Source organism: Cladophialophora carrionii, assembly GCF_000365165.1.
Source record: "Cladophialophora carrionii CBS 160.54 unplaced genomic scaffold supercont1.1, whole genome shotgun sequence".
In the NCBI taxonomy this organism is placed as follows: domain Eukaryota; kingdom Fungi; phylum Ascomycota; class Eurotiomycetes; order Chaetothyriales; family Herpotrichiellaceae; genus Cladophialophora; species Cladophialophora carrionii.
In genome coordinates this window covers 5631944-5650035 of record NW_008481816.1, presented here as the reverse complement: position 1 = coordinate 5650035, position 18092 = coordinate 5631944, and the positions used below count along the sequence as shown (strand labels likewise).

Here is an 18092-nt window from a genome sequence, read left to right as displayed (position 1 = left end):
TCCTTGCTTGGGCGTCTTTGAACCAATCTGCGAACAACACAACCATCACTGCATGACTACATAGCCGAGCGACCACGGCCTCTAACGGCTGATGAAAGAGCGATGCCTCCAGGTCCAAACAAATGAAGAGGTGGGACGAGGAATTTTGACCGGTCGTGCAATGAAGAAGGAACTACTCATCCTCCCAAGATTTCTAACTAGCCCGCCCTACTTTTGATCCAGCACGAACGGGTGTTCAGCCAGGCAGGAGGAGCTTACGGTAGTTTGAGAACAAGAACTAATACTTGTACGAGGTACTCCGTACTTGACAAACATCTTTGTTCATTTATTCGCCAACAAGCTCGAAAAACATCGTCCCTGTGATGTTCAGGCACGAAGCCGTACCCGCGATCAACATGGAAACCACCTACCTGGTGGTGCTCTGTTCTCCTTACACTCGTCGAGAATCGTCATCCAGATCCGGGCCCGTGTAACAAGCTGACGAGGTTGGCTACGGTTTTCTTCTCCCGTCCAGTCCACCCACCTTCATGACTACAATACGCGTTGGGTAACAGGCATACAATCAGAGGAAGTGGAGCAGTGAGGACGCGTGTTCAGTGAGTGATGGGCCAGCAAGTCCTCTGGAATCATGGGACGACAGATAGGTTGGGTGGCGAGCCGTTCAAGGAGTTTGAGGAACTACACAAATGCTGTCATTCCCACACAATAATCAGATGGATTGTCTCCAAGATATAGTAGGCAACTACCTCAGTTCCGTCGTCCCTTTCTAAGTCCAGAACGCCATGCTTGATGCGTCTTAAATTCTAAGCCGTATCTTGTATCGTATACAGTGACGGGCGTAGTGACTGTTGACCACTTTTCGAACATGCAGGCCACTAAAAGCTCATCCATCATCACTCATCACTCATAAACCTCTCGGAGTCTATCACGATGCAGACCTCTTCCGGAGGGGGTATCTGTCCGGACCTCCGCTTTCACACGGTTTCCTTCCCCGGTCCCAAGCCTTGGATGTTATTCAACGTCTCCTGGCCCGCGACCTCAACGCTCCTCTCGTCATCAATTCGGCTTCTTACCCGGACGAGCTCGGTCCTCGCTTGCGCGGTTTCCGTCTCATCGCCGCTCATGACGGCTCTGCGCAGGCGTTCTTCGGCCTTCTTTCGTTTCCGCTCCTGTCGTTCTTCTTCCTCTCGCATCTGGCGGATGAGGGTCGACTTCTCCCGAATTCGGCCGCCGTAGCGGTAGAAGAGGAACGGGATCGGAATGATCAGGACTTCGAGAATCCCTAGTAATGTGCCCGCCCAATTGGGTCCCAGAGCGCGATACATCGAAGGCCCGGCGAGCGGCAACGTGCCACCGAGGAATGATCGCATAACCGCGTTGCCGGCCATGGCGCTCGCCGCGTAGATTCCATAGCTGTAGGCCAGGTAGTTGCCCGCGTAGATGAACACGGCGCCGTTGCCGAATCCGAAGGGAATTCCTGCGGCGATGGAGATGGCCCAGTGGATGCTTGTTGGATAGCACGTCCACGCGAACCAGATCTCCCCTACGGGGACAAGAATCGCGGCGATGCACACGATGCTCATCATGGCCTCGGGGGGCACGTTGCCGTCTGCGTCGCGCTTATGCGAATTGATCATCTTGCGGATGGGCGATGCGCTGCAGATGATAATCATGGTGCCGATGCCGATCCCTAGGAACGAGAGCCCAGAGATGCCGGTCGACCAGCCCCTATACTCGGTGAAGACGATCGGGTAAGCGACGAAGCACAAATATAGTATCCCTGCGCGTCAGACTGTCAGCGAGATTTGGACATTTATACGAGACTGTTACACCTGGGCGTGACGTAGTGGGACAGGAAACTTGAAGGGGTGATTCCATCATCATAGAACGTACCGTAGCAGATCGAGATGTACACATTCCAGAACATGCAGATCGGTTCGGTCAGGGCCATGACGAACGGCCGTTTGAGATTGATTCGCATCAGCTCCCAGAAGCCGACACGAATGTCGTAGCGGCTCCAGTACCGCTCGTCGTCGTTCTCTTTCCGCAGTTTCTTGGCCTTGCGCTGCAGGAGAACCGGGGCGTACGTCTCGCCGAGGAATATCAATAAGATGCAGGAGACGCCACCCCATATCATGACGACCCAGTTCGTCCAACGCCAGCCCATGTACTCGGTCACGAATCCACCTATTGTTGGGCCCACGACGGGGCCGTTCATTGGTCCGATTGACCAGATGGAGAAGGCCGTGGCGCGATACTCGTCCGAGACAAGATCTGCTATTGATCCGGGGGCGTTCGCAATCATGGCACTCCCAAACACCGCACCAAAGAACCTCACAATAATCACACTGGGCAAATCCTTAGCCAGCGCCGCAGGAAGGATCAGAATGGTAAACCCGGCCTGGCATATCGTGTATACCGGTTTCCGGCCATAAGTCTCGGCAATAGGCGCCAGAAGCAACGAACCGACGGCCAGGCCCAACAAGTACGCCGTAACACCTAGTGTCGCAACCGGTTCCGAGGTGATTCCAAACTCCAGCATCATGGCCGCCATGCCTGCCGTATATGATGTCGAATACATCACCACACACAACGTACCGAACGAGATTGAAAAGATCGCGTATGCCTTGTACCATATTGACCAACTCCTGGCATCCTCAGGGTCGTCGGGGTCGAAGTCCACCTCATAGTTGGGATCTAATGTGAAATCCGTGCCGTGTGTAGTTATCCGGGTGGCTGTTCGAGTGGCCGACTGCCGCGATGCTTGTGTGATGGTGAGTGTGAGGGCACGTTCATCGTTGTCCGAGTCTGATCTCGAAGATGTAGGGGAGGTATCCGTAGGAGACCAGGACTCCTTGTGTATAGGTGTTTGCGGAGACGAGCCGGGACTGGTTGGCCACTGGGAGATGACGACTGGCGGAATCGCCTTTTCAGGATCTGACATAGTGGGCAAAAAAGGCTTGTGGAGTGAAAATAGACTAGAAAACAGTATGATGGCCTGAGGAGGAAGCCAATACCACTTTGTGGTTCACAGACAAAGCAAGCGCACAGCTTTCGACGCAATAAATGGGTAGCGAAAGGAAAGACGCAGTCGTGAAAAGAGCGAATGAACCTACTCGCCAGAGCGGTATACGGGTTGCGGTGTACTCACACATATCTGGACGGGCATATGCTATGTTGGGATGCTCGGAATGAGATGCCGTGCAAGCCAGTCATGGGAGAGATCAGTCTTTCTGGGCGGGGACAAGAAGCCATGGTAAAGGGACAAGCGGCAGTCGTACAACATGGAGAAAAGGTCGGAGATAGTCAAGTCGTGTTGAGGCTGTGAAGATCCGTTTTGATTGCTGGCCGCCGAGTTTTCTTGTTCGGCCTGCGATGGTGGGGTTCGTGCCTGCGCCCCTCACTTACCCGATTCGCGGCAGCTGTGGCGGTGGGTGGCGAGCGCAGATTTTCAAGCAGGAGCAGCGACGTCGTCCGTCGGGCTTCCTTCCTTCCTTTGACGCTCCTGCAGCTTTTACGAGGTACTCTTGGACCTCGGTATCCGCCCAAATCGGATAGAGTAATCAACATTGCGGGTATACTGTGTACGATACAGTTCGTTTAGAAGCGCCTTGGTCCATAAGACAACGTCGAAATATTCCACCTATTTTGCGTGGAACAGCCGAGCATCTCACAGTAATTATGGCTTATTCTGTGGGTATATTAGAGTACACCGTACCATGTCGGAATATGCAAACCTAACGAGCTTGAAGTCTCGTGCACAGGAATGGATATCCGGCTAATCCCAACTCATACCACATAAATATAGATTTGACCCTCGTAGGGCTGGCCTGTCTTGCGAGACCTACTTTCACCTTCACTTCACCTGTGTATGTTTAAGCATGTGCTATGTACGAGATAGTTCAACGACAGCTGGATGACCACCACTTCCACCCTTGATGACGAGTGCTGCTGGACGCCGGATCGGTCGACGGCAACAGGCGTCCAAGTGACCACACCTGGAAAAGTCCAAGTCAGCAAGGCCGGCTTGGTGTATCTGATTACGGCTCCCGCTACACAACCTCGTACATCGCTTACTACCAAGAGGTTTGTGAACCCAAGGGATCCCCCAACTGTGCTCAAACACTTTCGGCCGATTGCAGACAAGCGGCCAGATCAAGACCAGGACGTGAATACCTGATCCCTACATGGCGCTCATGGTGGTCTCTCGCGGGAAGCTTCACACACACCTCACCCTACACTTGGACCAGCTGCGGTATGAGGAGTCTTGCCTCGACCTGGGGTGGAAAGGTACACAGTACTCCGTATGACGACTCCCGTTTTCCAATTAATACATGCGCGGGGTTTCTGGCACGGCCTTCGTACTTGTCAGCCTCGTCGTCGGACGGATCTGGTCCGTCCACAGCTCCTCTGGGGCCAAAGTCGGTGTATGCATCGCCAGGCCTTGGTAAGCCAGCATCAGCTGGGTTAAGAGAGGTGGAGGAACCGCTTATGAGCGTGAAACAATTTGACAGAGCCTCATCTTGACATCTCTACATTCATCCAAGGTACAAGAGAGCTGCAATCTTGAAAGGCTTATAATGAGATTCTCAGCTCAACAAACCCGTATTCGCAGCCGTCACCCGGCCGTGTCCTTTCAGACACCTCGGACAACCTCGATTTCAATCTATGAGGACCTTTCGTATCGCTGTGTGGGTATATATATACAATAGCGAAAGTCCCGAAACAGCGGGCATCAACAATACGTGTACTTTATGCCTGCAAACATGTGCCTCTTCAAATCATTTCTTTTGGTTCATCGAATCATAAATTCCTCCGCTCATAGACTCTCAATTAATCCCTGTTCACAACCCTCAAGCTTCGTCTGGGATTCAGCACGACACCCAAGAAGCTCGGTTCCTGGCCTGCCATCAGGTCTTCGGTGCTGCTCGCTGCAGTCGCGGCCCCAGTGCCTCCAGGCACATTGCGGTACGGGTTGTTACTCGACAATTGGTTGGCTCTGCCTCCACTGCTGCCGCTGCGATTATCCGCACTATAGCGACTTCCGTCACTGGATGGCTGGCTCTTGTCGGTGTATGGTCGACTTGCCGCCGCTCCCACGCCAATGAACCTCGGGTCACCAGTGAGGTGCTGGTTTTGGGCCATGGCAACGTGATTCTTGTAGACTGCCAGCTGCTTGCGATAGAGCCAGACGCAGAAGCCCAGGTACGCAGCAACGACGGCCAACAAACCGGCAATGACTCCAGCAACGATCGCTCCGACATTGCTGCCCCCGGAAGACCCGTTGTCCTGGTTGCCAGGCTGTACACTGGGAGCACTGCCATCTGTACCGGTAGGTGTAGCCGTCTCTGTCGCCACAGAACCGTCCGATTGCGTGACGGTATACGTTATCGGGCCTCCGGTGGCGAGGGGCCCTTGAGTAGCGGCCTGAGCAGGAGCCGTGACGGTCGCTGCCCCAACACCATTGCCACCAATTACGGACTGAACTTTTTCTGGAACGGAGTAGCCAAAGGAGCCTTGCAGAGCTAAGGGATCGTCCTGCTGACTCTTCTGCCGGTTGAGATTGTCGTCCGTCTCAAGTGCAGCGTAACTGCTCTGCCATTCCAGAGAACTGGTGTTGAAGACATAAACCCCGGGGCTGTCGCATGATAGATCCTGGCCAACGTATCCACCAACCACCACCATCTGTGCATTCCAGACATGGCACATGTGGCCAGCCCTTCCCGGCGGGTTGGCTTGGTTCGCAGTGTCAACCTCTATCCAGGTGAAAGCAGGGATTGTGAGAATCCACATGTCGTCGTATTGCTTCTGCTCGCCATATGGCAGTAGGTTCTGTCCTCCGTACATGTAGACTTGCGTGGAGCTTCCGTCGGCCGCGGAGACCGCCACCGCACAGGGGTTGACTCGGATGTCAGGAGTGGGCCCTGAGGTCGCTTGCTTATACCATGTCGACGAATCGATGTCGTATACGTCGATAACGTTCATTTGGGTAAAGGTCGAATTGGTACCACCCGCAAGGCCCAAGATGATGCCGGATTTACCGAAGCCAGGAACGTGGACCAGGAGACCATCGGCACGCTCGGGAAAGCCTGCTGAATCCTGAGTGCCACCATCCGTAATATTGCGGTAGATGCCAGATGAGCCTGCAGCTTTTCCACCGTTCACGGCAGAATTACTGTATCCTGGAAAGGTGTACTCGAGAAGACCTCTGAGGTAGACGCGTGCGACTGACACGGACCACCCTGGAGTGGTCAAGAAATCCAAGTGTCCTCCGAAATAGAAGCCTCGACCCAGACTGGGCACCGAGACGCCTGCTCCTTCGGCTGCGCGCTGGACTGGTTGATTAGCTGGCTCTGAATTCCTTCCCGAGCTTGTTTGCGGGTCTGACGACTCGGACCATGATGACGAAGAAATGTCGTATATCCAGGTCGAAAAAGGAAGGGGGGACGCGACAGGCGTGTCAGAGAATTCACCGCCGTAAAGATATAGCGCGTCATATGAACTCCACAAGTAGCCAAGCGAAACGGCGGGTGGACCGCTAGGTATAGGGAGGCCGGTCAGTGATGGCGAGGAGATCTGCCAGGACTTCGTCAAGTCTATTGAAAGGAAATCGTTATCTGCAGATCCAAGGGTTAGCATGCAAAGACGACAATCTTCCATGGCAAAGCAGCATACTCCACTGGTCAGTGGTCTGATCGGGAGAGGTCGTTACCCTCCCTCCATAGTAGTAAAGCGTCCCATTGACGATGGCACTTTGTCCTGCCCATCGTTTGCAGACGTCTGTCTGGGTGTCCTCCCTCTTGCTCTTCTGCGGAAGTTCTTTCCTCTTGACTTCTTGCAACGATTCGATAGACCCTGAAGACCTTGTGTCTCGGCCCAAAGGGTTTGCCTTGGCCGTCAACAGAGGGGAGCTGCGAAGACTTGGAGCAACCACAACGATGACGAGGGCGAGGAAAAGAAGTCGAGGAAGGGTGGGAAAGTACGAAGACATCTGCGGACGCGGCAGGTTCTCGACCGGCGAAGTGGGGGAAGACTCGACGGCTTCGGGTTCGTCAACGTCGACTTTACGTGGGATGTGGATTTGTGACTTTGGTCTGGGATCTCGCCTCAATTTGGAGTCAATTATTGCGTCCTCGCCACCAAGTCCAACTTCGAGAAATGCAGAATTTCGACGCGGAGGTGCTCCGTTACACAAGTCTGGATCTCCGGAGCCACGAAGGCTGTCAGATTCTACAGGAGTCCGTCGATGAGGATGAGTCAGGTCTGCTGTCGGGGTGGCTGCTGTGGAATAGCCGCGGTCGGAATATAGGGAATCAATGGTAGGCATCGTCGGGAGTACAGTCGAGGCCTCGTTTAGCAACTGAGACAAGCTGATGAGGCCATGAGACGGTGTGGCGATTCTCGAAAATAGACTCTGGACAGATACGAAAAGGCTGCAACGTGCATAAAAGTGTTTTGAAGTCGAGGTTGCTGAAAGGCACGAGCTCACACTTTCTGGCCAGATTCCACACGTTACTACTTCAGCGCGGCACGAGTCTTCAGGAACAAACTTCCCCTTGCTTCTACCATCACACGTGTGCCATGATTTTCCCCGACGTCAGGGTGACAGTCCCTGGCAACTCTGGTACCATGGCACGGGGACTTCAAACAATGAGCTCAGACTGGCCAGGGTCAGAGGCGAAGGCGGAGCGCCAGTGGAATTGTGGGCCAATGCCATGAGCGCGATATTGTGGCTCCCTACCGGCGCACGATGCTGTCTTGCGTTAGAATCTGGACGATGAATGAAGGCCCATGGCGATCATCTTCGATTCGTGAGGTCTCACCAAGCTCAGACACAGAACTGACGAACGGCCTTCGTTTCGGGCGTGGCCGATGACATCGGCGGCTTGCCCACCGTCCGGCTAAATTGGGCCTGGGGCCCTGCCACGGTGAAGGCATGGGGCGGGCGGGGCGTGGCACCCCAATTGACCAGCCGTTGTGATCGTATCACTAACGTTCATTCCCTGGCTTTTGCAAATCTCGATCACCGCTGTTCATGATCGCCAATTTAACGCTGAGCCTCGGACAGAGTAACTTGTAGCAGTCGATGCCCGAGCTCTACGGCAGGGGTTTACCCCGTCCCGCGTCCTCTCCGAAGCAATTGCTCTTGCTTCTGTCTACTTCTCCTCTTACCGAAGCGTTGCCGCTGCCGCAGGCAGTTTTGCCCGGATATCTTGCCCGGGTGAGTTGTAGGAATCCTGTACGAGGTACCGCAGGTATCTCATACCACCGGCATCTGCTCCAGCCTTCGCCGGTTCTTTGCTTACTGTGTGAGTGGGCAATCTGTGACAAGGCATTGGACGGACGGAATGTGTGGATAGCAATGGCAATACGCCGGTCGAGGCCCTCCGGAAATGCACAGCGCTGATCGCAACATCGGCGGTGCGGTCAGGTGTATCTACTGTGTACTACGACGGATGGACTGACATGCCAGGACCCGGAAACACAATCATGAGCGAGGTGTCATGGCGACACAGGACCAAGAACTTCATCATCAAACCTGTCGACGATGAACGTCTGGGGCCCTCAACCTCGATAACGCACAAGTTCACCCTGGCTATCCTCCCCGATATTGAACACACCGCTTGTGCCTTCAAAAGCTGTGATCTTCCCAGTCAAAGCCTTCCAGTCCCCAAAATACCTAAACCTGTACATACCCGGGGCCGTCCCACGTTCAATCTCCCATTCTAGGGTGACTTCACTGGTGCCTAGTGCCGTACTCGTCCTCTTCCATTTGTACACCAGAAACCAGTCTCGATCACTTCGTACCGCCACCCATTCTGCGACGGTATCATTGAAGAATTCGACAGAGGCGAATGTTCCTTCGAGCCGGAGGTTGTTGCGTGGGTTTGCGCCGACGAATCTTGCTGACGCAATTTCGCCTGGATAGTGTGCTTTGGCCGGGTCAGGAGAAGCCAGAGTGTCGCCGAATCTTCGGAATAAGCCTGCGTGGTCGACCACAACAGGAGTGATGAAAGATAAGGAGCGATTGACGTTGATGGGAGGAGAGGGACCGGGAGGCAGACGGTCGAGACGGGACGTCTCGTCCTCAGACCCAAGGTAGGGGAGATGGGTGAGTGTCAGGTTGATGTACGCAGCGAGGGTATGGGGGCCGTAGAGTGTGGAGGCACCTTCGTAGCGTTGCACCGAGTATTCCTCTTCTGTTGCGATATAGTGCGCATATGTGTTTGCTGGGCCGCCGAGGACGACCGTTGGGTTGTCGATCTTGAGGATCGAGGGAGCAGCGGATGCCAGTGCCGATTTCCACCGACGGCCGGACATAGTTGTTGCTTCACCTGGGGAGACAATGATGATCAGGGGACCAACCCGGAGAAGTTGAATATCCACGATGTTAGGTGTCCAGGCGTATGGCTCGTGTGCTTCGCCGACATCCAGCAGGATAGGTTTAGGGCTTTGACAGGCTATCTGTTCATCGCTGGGTGGGTGAACTGCTCCTCGTGCAATCCTCCAGAGCGGATTCTTCAGAGAGGGGGAGTCGCCGTCTGTGTCGTTTGTGCCTTGGGCAAAATCGAAACGGCCGGGCCCGTCGGTTGTGCCACCGGGAAAGCTATATCCCAAGGCGGCTGAACACGTTCTGAGAGTCCTGGATTGGTTGAAAGGGGAAATGAAGCTGAAGGAGGACAGATTGGCATAGGTGTGGAAGAAGGAAATAGTGGATGGTGGTATTCGTTCTAGCCTCTCGCTATCTAGGAGTTGCTGGGCCGCTGTCATCTGGCGCTTGCCTATATCGAAGCATGATCTTGTTCCTTGGTCATCTTGTTGGAAGAATGGCCCACGGCCATGGCAACGCTCAGAGCGACCGCCACATGTGCTGTCGTTAAAGGAACAGGCTAGACCGGTATCTTCGCAGAATGCCCCGAGAGTGTTTGGCGACGTGTCCCCAACATTGGCCTGGGAGAAGCCTGCAACGAAATCAGGATTGTGCTCTTTCATCGACTCTTCAGCTAAATAAGCCGCAACACCTTTGTTGTCACCAGTAATAAGAGTGTTGTTTTGGTACAGCGATGTGCCATGGACAGGAAACCAAGATAGTAACCCCAAGGATTGGCCGTCAGTGGCTCTCTCAAATCTCAGGAGAGTCAGGTTCTTGTCGACATCGGCGGCATACTTGGCTCGCTCGTCTTTCGGATTCTGAAGATAGGCAAAGGGGCTTCGGTTGATGTTTCCGTCCACAACCACCTGATGCCCGAAACTGAGAAAGCCCGGGGTGAGGCTCTCATGTGCTCGCTGTATGGCCAATACTGACCCATTGACAATGGCACCGTAGCTTTGTTTGTCAAATCCCAAACTTGTGATTTGGGGCAGCAGATAATTTAACCACGCCCCAGGCCCGCTGTGGCTGTGTGTGCCCGTAACTGCAACATTGTTCTTGGTGTACACTTGATACTCCGGACCCATCTCCTTGAGCCTCTGCAAAATGCCATGACGCACGGCAGTGTCTCCAGACTGCGTGTCCAGAACGAGGTAGACAATCCGTGAGGAGTTCTTCGACAGGCTTCCCACGATAAATGCTCGACAATAGATCCGCTGGCGAAGACCGGTCCCCGCTTGATCCGTGTCAGCATAGCCCATCAAGTTGATCTCAACAACCGGCCTGATGAGAACAAGGTCAGCATATCGCGTGCTAGACGTGACCAGTGAGTCATACCCAGTGATATCCGCTTTGCCGACTCCAAGCAGGTAGTCTCCCTGGACAACAGCATCGTCCCCGAGATGGTCTCGCTCGTTGGCGCCATAGGTATTGGCTGTGACCAAACGCGAGGTTTGCGCAGGGCTCTGCAAGGCAAAGCAGGCCCAGAGTGCAGCTGTTACAAGAGCAACGAACAGCATGTACAATGCTGGAGTAGCCCATGGCCGTGCCATTTTCGTGATGCTGCTTGGTGGTAGCTTACGATGGGTTTCTGGCACAGCTGGCCCCGTCTCGTGTCGGGTCAGCTAGGAATAAGCCGGAAGGGTTCATGTCCCCCTCAGTCGTCACTCTGACAATGGGTTGAGACGCTGGAGTATACATAAACTAACTGTTCACTCTTGTTGAACATTGAGAACGCCTTGACTCCTCCAACGCCTGAAGTCCAGGCGCAGGCTCCGGCGAGATCAGAGGATGCCGTCATTCCGCCAATTAGAGGCGATCGTCCGGACGCTACGCAGTCTAGACTAGACCAACGGGAAGACGCGAGGCTGCGGCTTGGCATTGTCAATTCGAGATTTGTCGCAGTTACAGAATTGATATCTCATCGAGAAAGTGTCCTTCACTCTGACGAGCTCACGCGTGAGGATGCCTTTGACGTTCGAGTCTCTTGACTCGCTGCCATGTAGGTCCACCGCTTCCTGTCCTGCACATGCTGACCGCTGTCATTCCAGACATTGATCCCGAGATCACCGACACGGAACGACAGAGAGCCAAAGCCCTCATCTCCAGGCATCTTCCCAACAATCACACCACTGCTCCTCATCCTTCTCTTGCCCCTCTTCCTGCAGTCAACCTTTCCGACATATTCCGTCAAGAGGTTGAACGAGTTGCTGCAGGCGAACCCCGCAGACAAGGGATAGATGTATCACGCTATGAGGCCCCCAATGAACCAGCCATTGAGAGCGACGAGGCCACAATGAGGGAGGCGCTGCGGAACGCGTACATCTCGAGCACTTTCCTGTCAGATCGACAGGCCAACCTTGAGTTGCTCGACGAATTCGGCAAGAATGCTTGGCTTATCGGCAATTCCCAGACAGAGGAGATCCTCCAAGGGCTAGAACGTGAACTGGCCGGCCTTAGATCTGAGGCCGAAAATGTCAACAAAGCTCGGAAAGCGGTGCAGGAACAGTCCAAGGCCGAACTTTTGACGCTTCAGGAAAATTGGAAGCGAGGTATAGGCAAAATTTTGGAGATACAGGTCGCTACCGACCGACTGCATCGCCAAACCCTTGAACCTCAACGCCGACCTGCAGCATGAGTCTCTTGCCGAGCCAGACAAGAATACAGCAGACTGTCAGGCAACGTTGATAAGCAGGGATACGGCGTGACGCGGACGTTGCTGCAGTAGAACCGCAGACGTCTGCACGGAGCAGATGCGGAGAATGGCCGGTCGCACAATTCGGGATAACTGAACGCGAGCTCTCCGCATGGGAGCTTGCGATGCCAACCCCCGGATTTCGAGATGGCAGCCAGCAATGCTGCTCACAGCCGCCAGGGATCGACGAGACGGTTGGTGGCCTTGGAGCACTCAGCACAACTTTCCTCCAATTTCCGCCGACACGTTTTGACCTGAAACTGTCTTCTCAGCAGTACGAGGCGAGGTCAGTTGAGAGTCGTCGTCGGCCAGCAATTTGCCAAAATTCCGAGTTGCCTGTTGTGGGCCCAGTTCAGAGTCTACTATTTCGAGACCAAGAAGGGGAGCCGCACGCAGCGGAACAGTCCACGGGAACAGTGCGTTCGCCCGAAAGGATTACTACTGCACGTCCTTCCCAAACAGAACAACTTTTGCCTTTGCTTTTCTGATCTGGGTTGAGGCGCGGAGCACTATTCCCCGCTGTGCAACCATCCCTCCTCCACCACACCGAGCACCGCCGCTTCTAGGCCAACCAGGAGTGTCTCGCATCTCCAAACTTGACCGGCACTTCTTCTTGTGGTAGGCTGGAAATGTCGTCTCCAACTTCTATCTTACCCGAATCAGTTTGGCCTCCGCTCTCCCCGCAAATGAGGAGAGCGTATCCACGCCCTCGTGTCCGCAGCCTGCACATCAGCAAAAGCGGCGATCTCGCGGCCACCACCGCTTCACCCGGCACTCAGCTTATGCAGGATTGTGCTGCCCTAGTCAGCGTCTCCCGTGCTTTCCTGCGGTCCCGTGTCCTAGTGGCCTTTCCCCGCGTTTCTTGCATTGGACGGCTCCCTGCCACAGCGGGTGGGGTGGGGTGTCGAGCCGTGCTCTCCGCAGGTGGCTCCAGTGATGGTAGCTCGCTCCACTAACCCTTGGTCCTTGGATATCCGCTGCCTAGTCGACGTCGTTCCTGTGCCGTGCAACTACAGGACACTTTTTCGGGAGCAACGTCACTCGTTCACCGTTTGCTCAATACGAGGCTTTTTTTCCAGTGCTTCCAAGGTCCACGGCAGTAAACAAGCAGTCAAGCTGCACAGATATTGATATGATCCTCGCTGGGGCTACCTGCCCCGTCGGGACTCTCGCTGATGCTAGCCACCTTCAGCTGAGGGGCATCACAATATCCCGGTCAGCCCGAATGTGAGCTACCCATGGAGCTGCCGCTCTTTCATGCAACCTCAGGTACACCCTGTTGACATCGGCACCCTGGGCACCTGCAGCTTCGAGGATCCCGGCGTCTCGTACTTCGCAGGTTCTCAATTCGCTTGGACGTAGATCGGGTCCTCTCGGCGCTCAACTGCCAGCTTGAGATCCTCGTCTGCCTGAACCTGATTGACCAAACCCCGCATACTCAACTCAAAATCAGCTCGTCTCCAGTTCTGCTCCAGATGATCATCTTACCGGGGTGCTCAAACATGGAGCAAGACACTCTCATTTGCGGAGCCTCGAGTACGCGTCTGCGCGACCCCCTCCTCTCCTCCCTCCACTCTTCCGAGAGGAGAGGATCAGGCAGGGTCTCGAGAATCCTTATAATGCTGAGCGCTGCCCTCTGATCTGTTCTCCTTTCTTTTCTCCAGCCCGCTCCTGGTTGAGCAGAATCAAGCATATTGACTTCGATACATTGAACAGTCGTTCTTTGGACAACGCCATCATGACGATCCCCGACGAAGTTGATATCATCGTCTGCGGTGGTGGCAGCTCAGGATGTGTGCCAGCTGGACGTAAGTCATGTTCGACGGCAGGCGTCTCGGTGATACACGGCTAACACCATCGTAGGTCTGGCCAACCTGGACCACAACCTCCAAGTCCTGTTGATTGAGGGAGGAGAGAACAATCTCAACAACCCATGGGTGTACCGTCCTGGCATCTACCCAAGGAACATGAAGCTCGATTCCAAGACGGCGACCTTCTACTACTCTCGACCCTCAGAGTGGCTTGATGGACGTCGAGCCGTCGTCCCATGTGCTCATATTCTCGGCGGCGGCAGCTCTATCAACTTCATGATGTACACCCGCGCCTCCGCTTCGGACTACGACGATTTCCAAGCCAAGGGATGGACCACCAAGGAACTTCTTCCATTGATGAGAAAGCACGAGACCTACCAACGTGCTTGCAACAATCGTGACATCCACGGTTTCGAAGGCCCCATCAAGGTCTCTTTTGGCAACTATACCTACCCGATCATGCAAGACTTCCTTCGGGCCGCCGAGTCTCAAGGCTTCCCCGTCACAGACGATCTCCAGGATCTTGTGACTGGCCATGGTGCTGAGCACTGGCTCAAGTGGATCAACCGTGATACGGGCCGCCGATCTGATGCTGCCTCTGCCTACATCCATGCAACTCGTGCTAAGTACCAGAACCTTCACCTCCAGTGCAACACCAAGGTCGACCGAGTGGTTATCGAAAACGGCACCGCAGTCGGGGTTTTGACCGTGCCAACCAAGCCATGCAACGGTCCGAACCCTGAACGCAAATTCTGGAAAGCTCGCAAACTCATCATTGTCAGCTGTGGTACCTTGAGCTCCCCTCTGGTTCTGCAACGATCTGGCATCGGTGACCCAGAGAAGCTCAGGAAGGCAGGTGTCAAGTGCATCGTCGATCTTCCAGGTGTCGGTCTCAACTTCCAGGACCACTACCTGCACTTCGCCACCTATCGGGCCAAACCTGAGACCGAATCCTTTGATGACTTTGTCCGTGGCGTGCCCGAGGTCCAGAAGGCCGTCTTCGACGAATGGAACCTCAAGGGCACTGGTCCGTTGGCCACGAACGGCATCGAGGCCGGCGTCAAGTCACGTCCCACGGCAGAAGAGCTTGAGGAGATGAAGAAGTGGCCGTCACCCGAGTTCGTCACCGAGGGAGGCTGGGACAGCTACTTCAAGAACAAGCCCGACAAGCCAGTCATGCACTACTCTGTCATTGCCGGTTGGTTCGGTGACCACTTGGACATGCCAGCCGGCAAGTTCTTCACCATGTTCCACTTCTTGGAGTACCCGTTCTCGCGTGGCTTCACCCACATTGTCTCCCCAGACCCATACGAGGCTCCGGACTTTGATGCTGGCTTCATGAATGACAAGCGTGACATGGCGCCTATGGTCTGGGGCTACATCCAGTCTCGTGAGACTGCCCGTCGTATGCAAGCCTATGCTGGTGAAGTTACCGGCATGCATCCTCACTTCAACCACGATTCGCCGGCCCGTGCACTGGATATGGACGTTGCCACCCGCAACGCGTATGGTGGACCGAACCATATCACTTCCAACATCGTCCATGGAAGCTGGACACTCCCACTCGACCAGGGCGAGCAGCCATCGCTGAACTTCCTCAACTCGAACAAACATCCGTTCCGTGCACCACTCAAGTACAGCAAGCAAGACGGTAGGTGTTGCAGTTCCCCCAGATTAACCCCAATTGACTAACCTGTCTACAGTCGCTCACATCGAGAAATGGGTCCAGCGACACACCGAGACTACGTGGCACAGCTTGGGTACATGCTCGATGGCTCCTCGCGAGGGCAACAGCATTGTCAAGCATGGTGTCTTGGATGAGAGACTGAATGTTCACGGCGTGAAGAACTTGAAGGTCTCTGATCTTTCAATCTGCCCTGACAACGTCGGCTGCAACACATTCTCCGTAAGTCCATCCATTCTGATCCGATGCTTCATCAAGACTAACGCGATCACTCAGACTGCTCTCCTCATTGGCGAGAAGTGCGCTGTCCTCTCTGCCGAAGATCTCGGCTACAGCGGTGCTGCTTTGGACATGAAGATTCCCCCATATCATGCTCCTGGTGAGAACGTTGGTCTTGCCCGTTTGTAAACGAGTCGGGCGGCGATGGAAAAGGCGAAAAGCCGTAGGCAACCTCCAGGGATGAGTTGATAGTTCAATGACAAACTCCACCATTATTCATCATCATCATCATCATCATCATCATCATCATCGTGCTTTCATGAGCAAACTTGTGCGCGGGCATCCGTCTTCAGCTTTGTCGTAGCAAGGACGTCTACGTCGGCGGTATCGCCGCGGAAATACAATGAATGAAAACAATGCTTTTGTGTCATTGTGGCGACAGCCCCCACTGTCGCCGGCGTTTCCTCATCGTAACTTTGTACATCATACAGGGCCTTGCGCCCGCCCTGTCTCACCGACGCCCAGCTCCCCCTCCCCTCCTCTCCCGACCGCCTCCACCACCACCACCGACGCCCATCATCCCGGCTGACCACCACCCCCACCGCCACCGACACCAACGACAACAACCACCACCCGAGGCTACTCCTCCTCCGCCTCCTCGTCCTCCTCCTCTTCCTCCTCCACCTCCACGTCCTCCTCGCCCTCCTCTTCATCGAGCCCGGCATCGAGGGCGGAGCGTTTCGTGCCAATCAAGGTGAGGCGTAGCCCCACCTTCATGGCAGCTTCTTGAGCAGCCGCGTCTGCGGCCCTCTGCTGCTCCGCCCTCTGCGCGGCCTCGACTCGCCTCGCCAACTCCTTCGACGACGTCCCCGAGTGGTGACGGCGGCCCGGCTGCCGCTCGTCCACGCGCGGGAGAACAATCTGGATGCCATGTGATTGTCTCACATGGCGGGCCAGAGTGTTCTGCCCGTCCTTCATGCCCCTGTGGTTCTCGCACAGGAGACACTTCCAGGGTCTCGGGTCGCCGTGGACATACTTTGCCCAGGCGAAACAGTCCTTGTTGAGGTGCCCCTCAAAGTTCGACGCGTTGGGGTTGTCCACCAGCATGTGGGCGAGGTCTGCCGCACGTAGCTGGTGATCGCGTTGCAGATGGCCCGTGAGCCGGCCACGCTCATTGGTGACAAAGCTGTCACCGAGCAGGCAGGTCCACGGGCATCGCTGGCCGCGCTGGTGCTCGGCGAATTCGACCAACCCGCCCGCCGTGTTCATTGCGAAGGTCGTTCGACCTCCGCTGACTCGCACGGTGAGCGGGTTGGCGCTCGCGTTGCCCCTGGTGGGGCGAGCAGCGCTAGCGCAGCGCGAACTAGAGGCACCGCCGACAGGATTGTTGGCGGATCGGAGGCGGTTGGAGGTGGGCCGTCTGGTGGCAGACGGAGGCGGCATGCTGGTGTCATTACCAGCAGCCCACGGCTGACTGGGACCGGGTGCCGACGGGATCACTTGGGAACGGCCGGTGCTGACAGTAACATCAGCCCCGGGTCCCGACGAGGACGAACCACCAGCAATGTAATTGCCAGTGGCGACCGTCGGGCGAAAGTCTCCCAAGGTCCCATCGTGAAGGGTGCCGTGCACCCATTCATGCACCCAGTCCCGAAATTCAGTCCGTCGCTCGTACTCGTCCGTATCTTCGTGGACGACAGTAACGTCGTCCAGCGTGATACCAGCCCGGAGGAGCTCTGCCAACCAGACGGCGCGGTAGTCTCGGGCTCGATGCGTTCTCATCGAGTCTCCGAGCTCTTGCAACGTGGCCAGGTAGTCACGTGTGTATTCTTCCGGGCTCCTGGTAGCCACGATGATCACTCGCGCCAACTCAACCTCCAGATTGAGCCGGCTGATCCAGAAGTGAGGCATGCCTTCGGTGACGACCTGGTCGACATAATGGCGGACGACGCGCTGGTACACTTGCTGGTAATTCAACCTCGGCTGTGCTTCCAAGTCTCTCAATGCTCGGTCAATGGCAAGGTCTTGTATGGTTCTCACACTAGCCTGGCCGCGAGCCATGGCGTCTTGTTCTTGGTTGAGATGTGCAAAGGTGGGGTTCAAGCTGGACGATGAGGCTGGTACACGGTCCGGGCTAGTCGGAACTCGTGCTGTCCAAGGCTGAGAAGGCTCAAGTGAAGGCTCCGACGACGCAAGAGGCCACTGTGAAGGCGCGAAAGAAGGCTGTGCAGACTGCGTATGCTGTATGGCGGACTCTGTGTTGCCAAAAGCGTGTGAAGTTGAGGTATGATATGGTTGAGAACCGGGAAGAGA

General features: G+C 55.3%; 6 protein-coding genes across 6 annotated transcripts; 2 read left to right on the top strand and 4 right to left on the bottom strand.

Annotated features, from left to right (window-relative positions):
* Window positions 1-974: 974 nt before the first annotated feature.
* G647_02035 (uncharacterized protein) lies at window positions 975-2944 on the bottom strand (the record flags this gene model as incomplete). Its single annotated transcript, XM_008725434.1, has 2 exons — window positions 975-1780; window positions 1894-2944. 2 exons carry the CDS (start codon window positions 2942-2944, stop codon window positions 975-977), a joined length of 1857 nt encoding a protein of 618 aa, XP_008723656.1.
* A 1889-nt stretch (window positions 2945-4833) lies between these two features.
* G647_02034 (uncharacterized protein) lies at window positions 4834-7327 on the bottom strand (the record flags this gene model as incomplete). Its single annotated transcript, XM_008725433.1, has 2 exons — window positions 4834-6617; window positions 6676-7327. 2 exons carry the CDS (start codon window positions 7325-7327, stop codon window positions 4834-4836), a joined length of 2436 nt encoding a protein of 811 aa, XP_008723655.1.
* A 1238-nt stretch (window positions 7328-8565) lies between these two features.
* G647_02033 (uncharacterized protein) lies at window positions 8566-10923 on the bottom strand (the record flags this gene model as incomplete). Its single annotated transcript, XM_008725432.1, has 2 exons — window positions 8566-10654; window positions 10709-10923. 2 exons carry the CDS (start codon window positions 10921-10923, stop codon window positions 8566-8568), a joined length of 2304 nt encoding a protein of 767 aa, XP_008723654.1.
* Window positions 10924-11399: 476 nt separating this feature from the next.
* Window positions 11400-12008, top strand: G647_02032 (uncharacterized protein; the record flags this gene model as incomplete). Its single annotated transcript, XM_008725431.1, has 1 exon — window positions 11400-12008. The coding sequence occupies one exon, from the start codon at window positions 11400-11402 to the stop codon at window positions 12006-12008; it is 609 nt and encodes a 202-aa protein (XP_008723653.1).
* Window positions 12009-13803: 1795 nt separating this feature from the next.
* On the top strand, window positions 13804-15968 carry G647_02031 (uncharacterized protein; the record flags this gene model as incomplete). The annotated part of the gene is made up of 4 exons (XM_008725430.1): window positions 13804-13873; window positions 13929-15527; window positions 15580-15782; window positions 15837-15968. 4 exons carry the CDS (start codon window positions 13804-13806, stop codon window positions 15966-15968), a joined length of 2004 nt encoding a protein of 667 aa, XP_008723652.1.
* A 450-nt stretch (window positions 15969-16418) lies between these two features.
* Window positions 16419-17840, bottom strand: G647_02030 (uncharacterized protein; the record flags this gene model as incomplete). The annotated part of the gene is made up of 1 exon (XM_008725429.1): window positions 16419-17840. The coding sequence occupies one exon, from the start codon at window positions 17838-17840 to the stop codon at window positions 16419-16421; it is 1422 nt and encodes a 473-aa protein (XP_008723651.1).
* Between the last annotated feature and the right edge of the window lie 252 nt (window positions 17841-18092).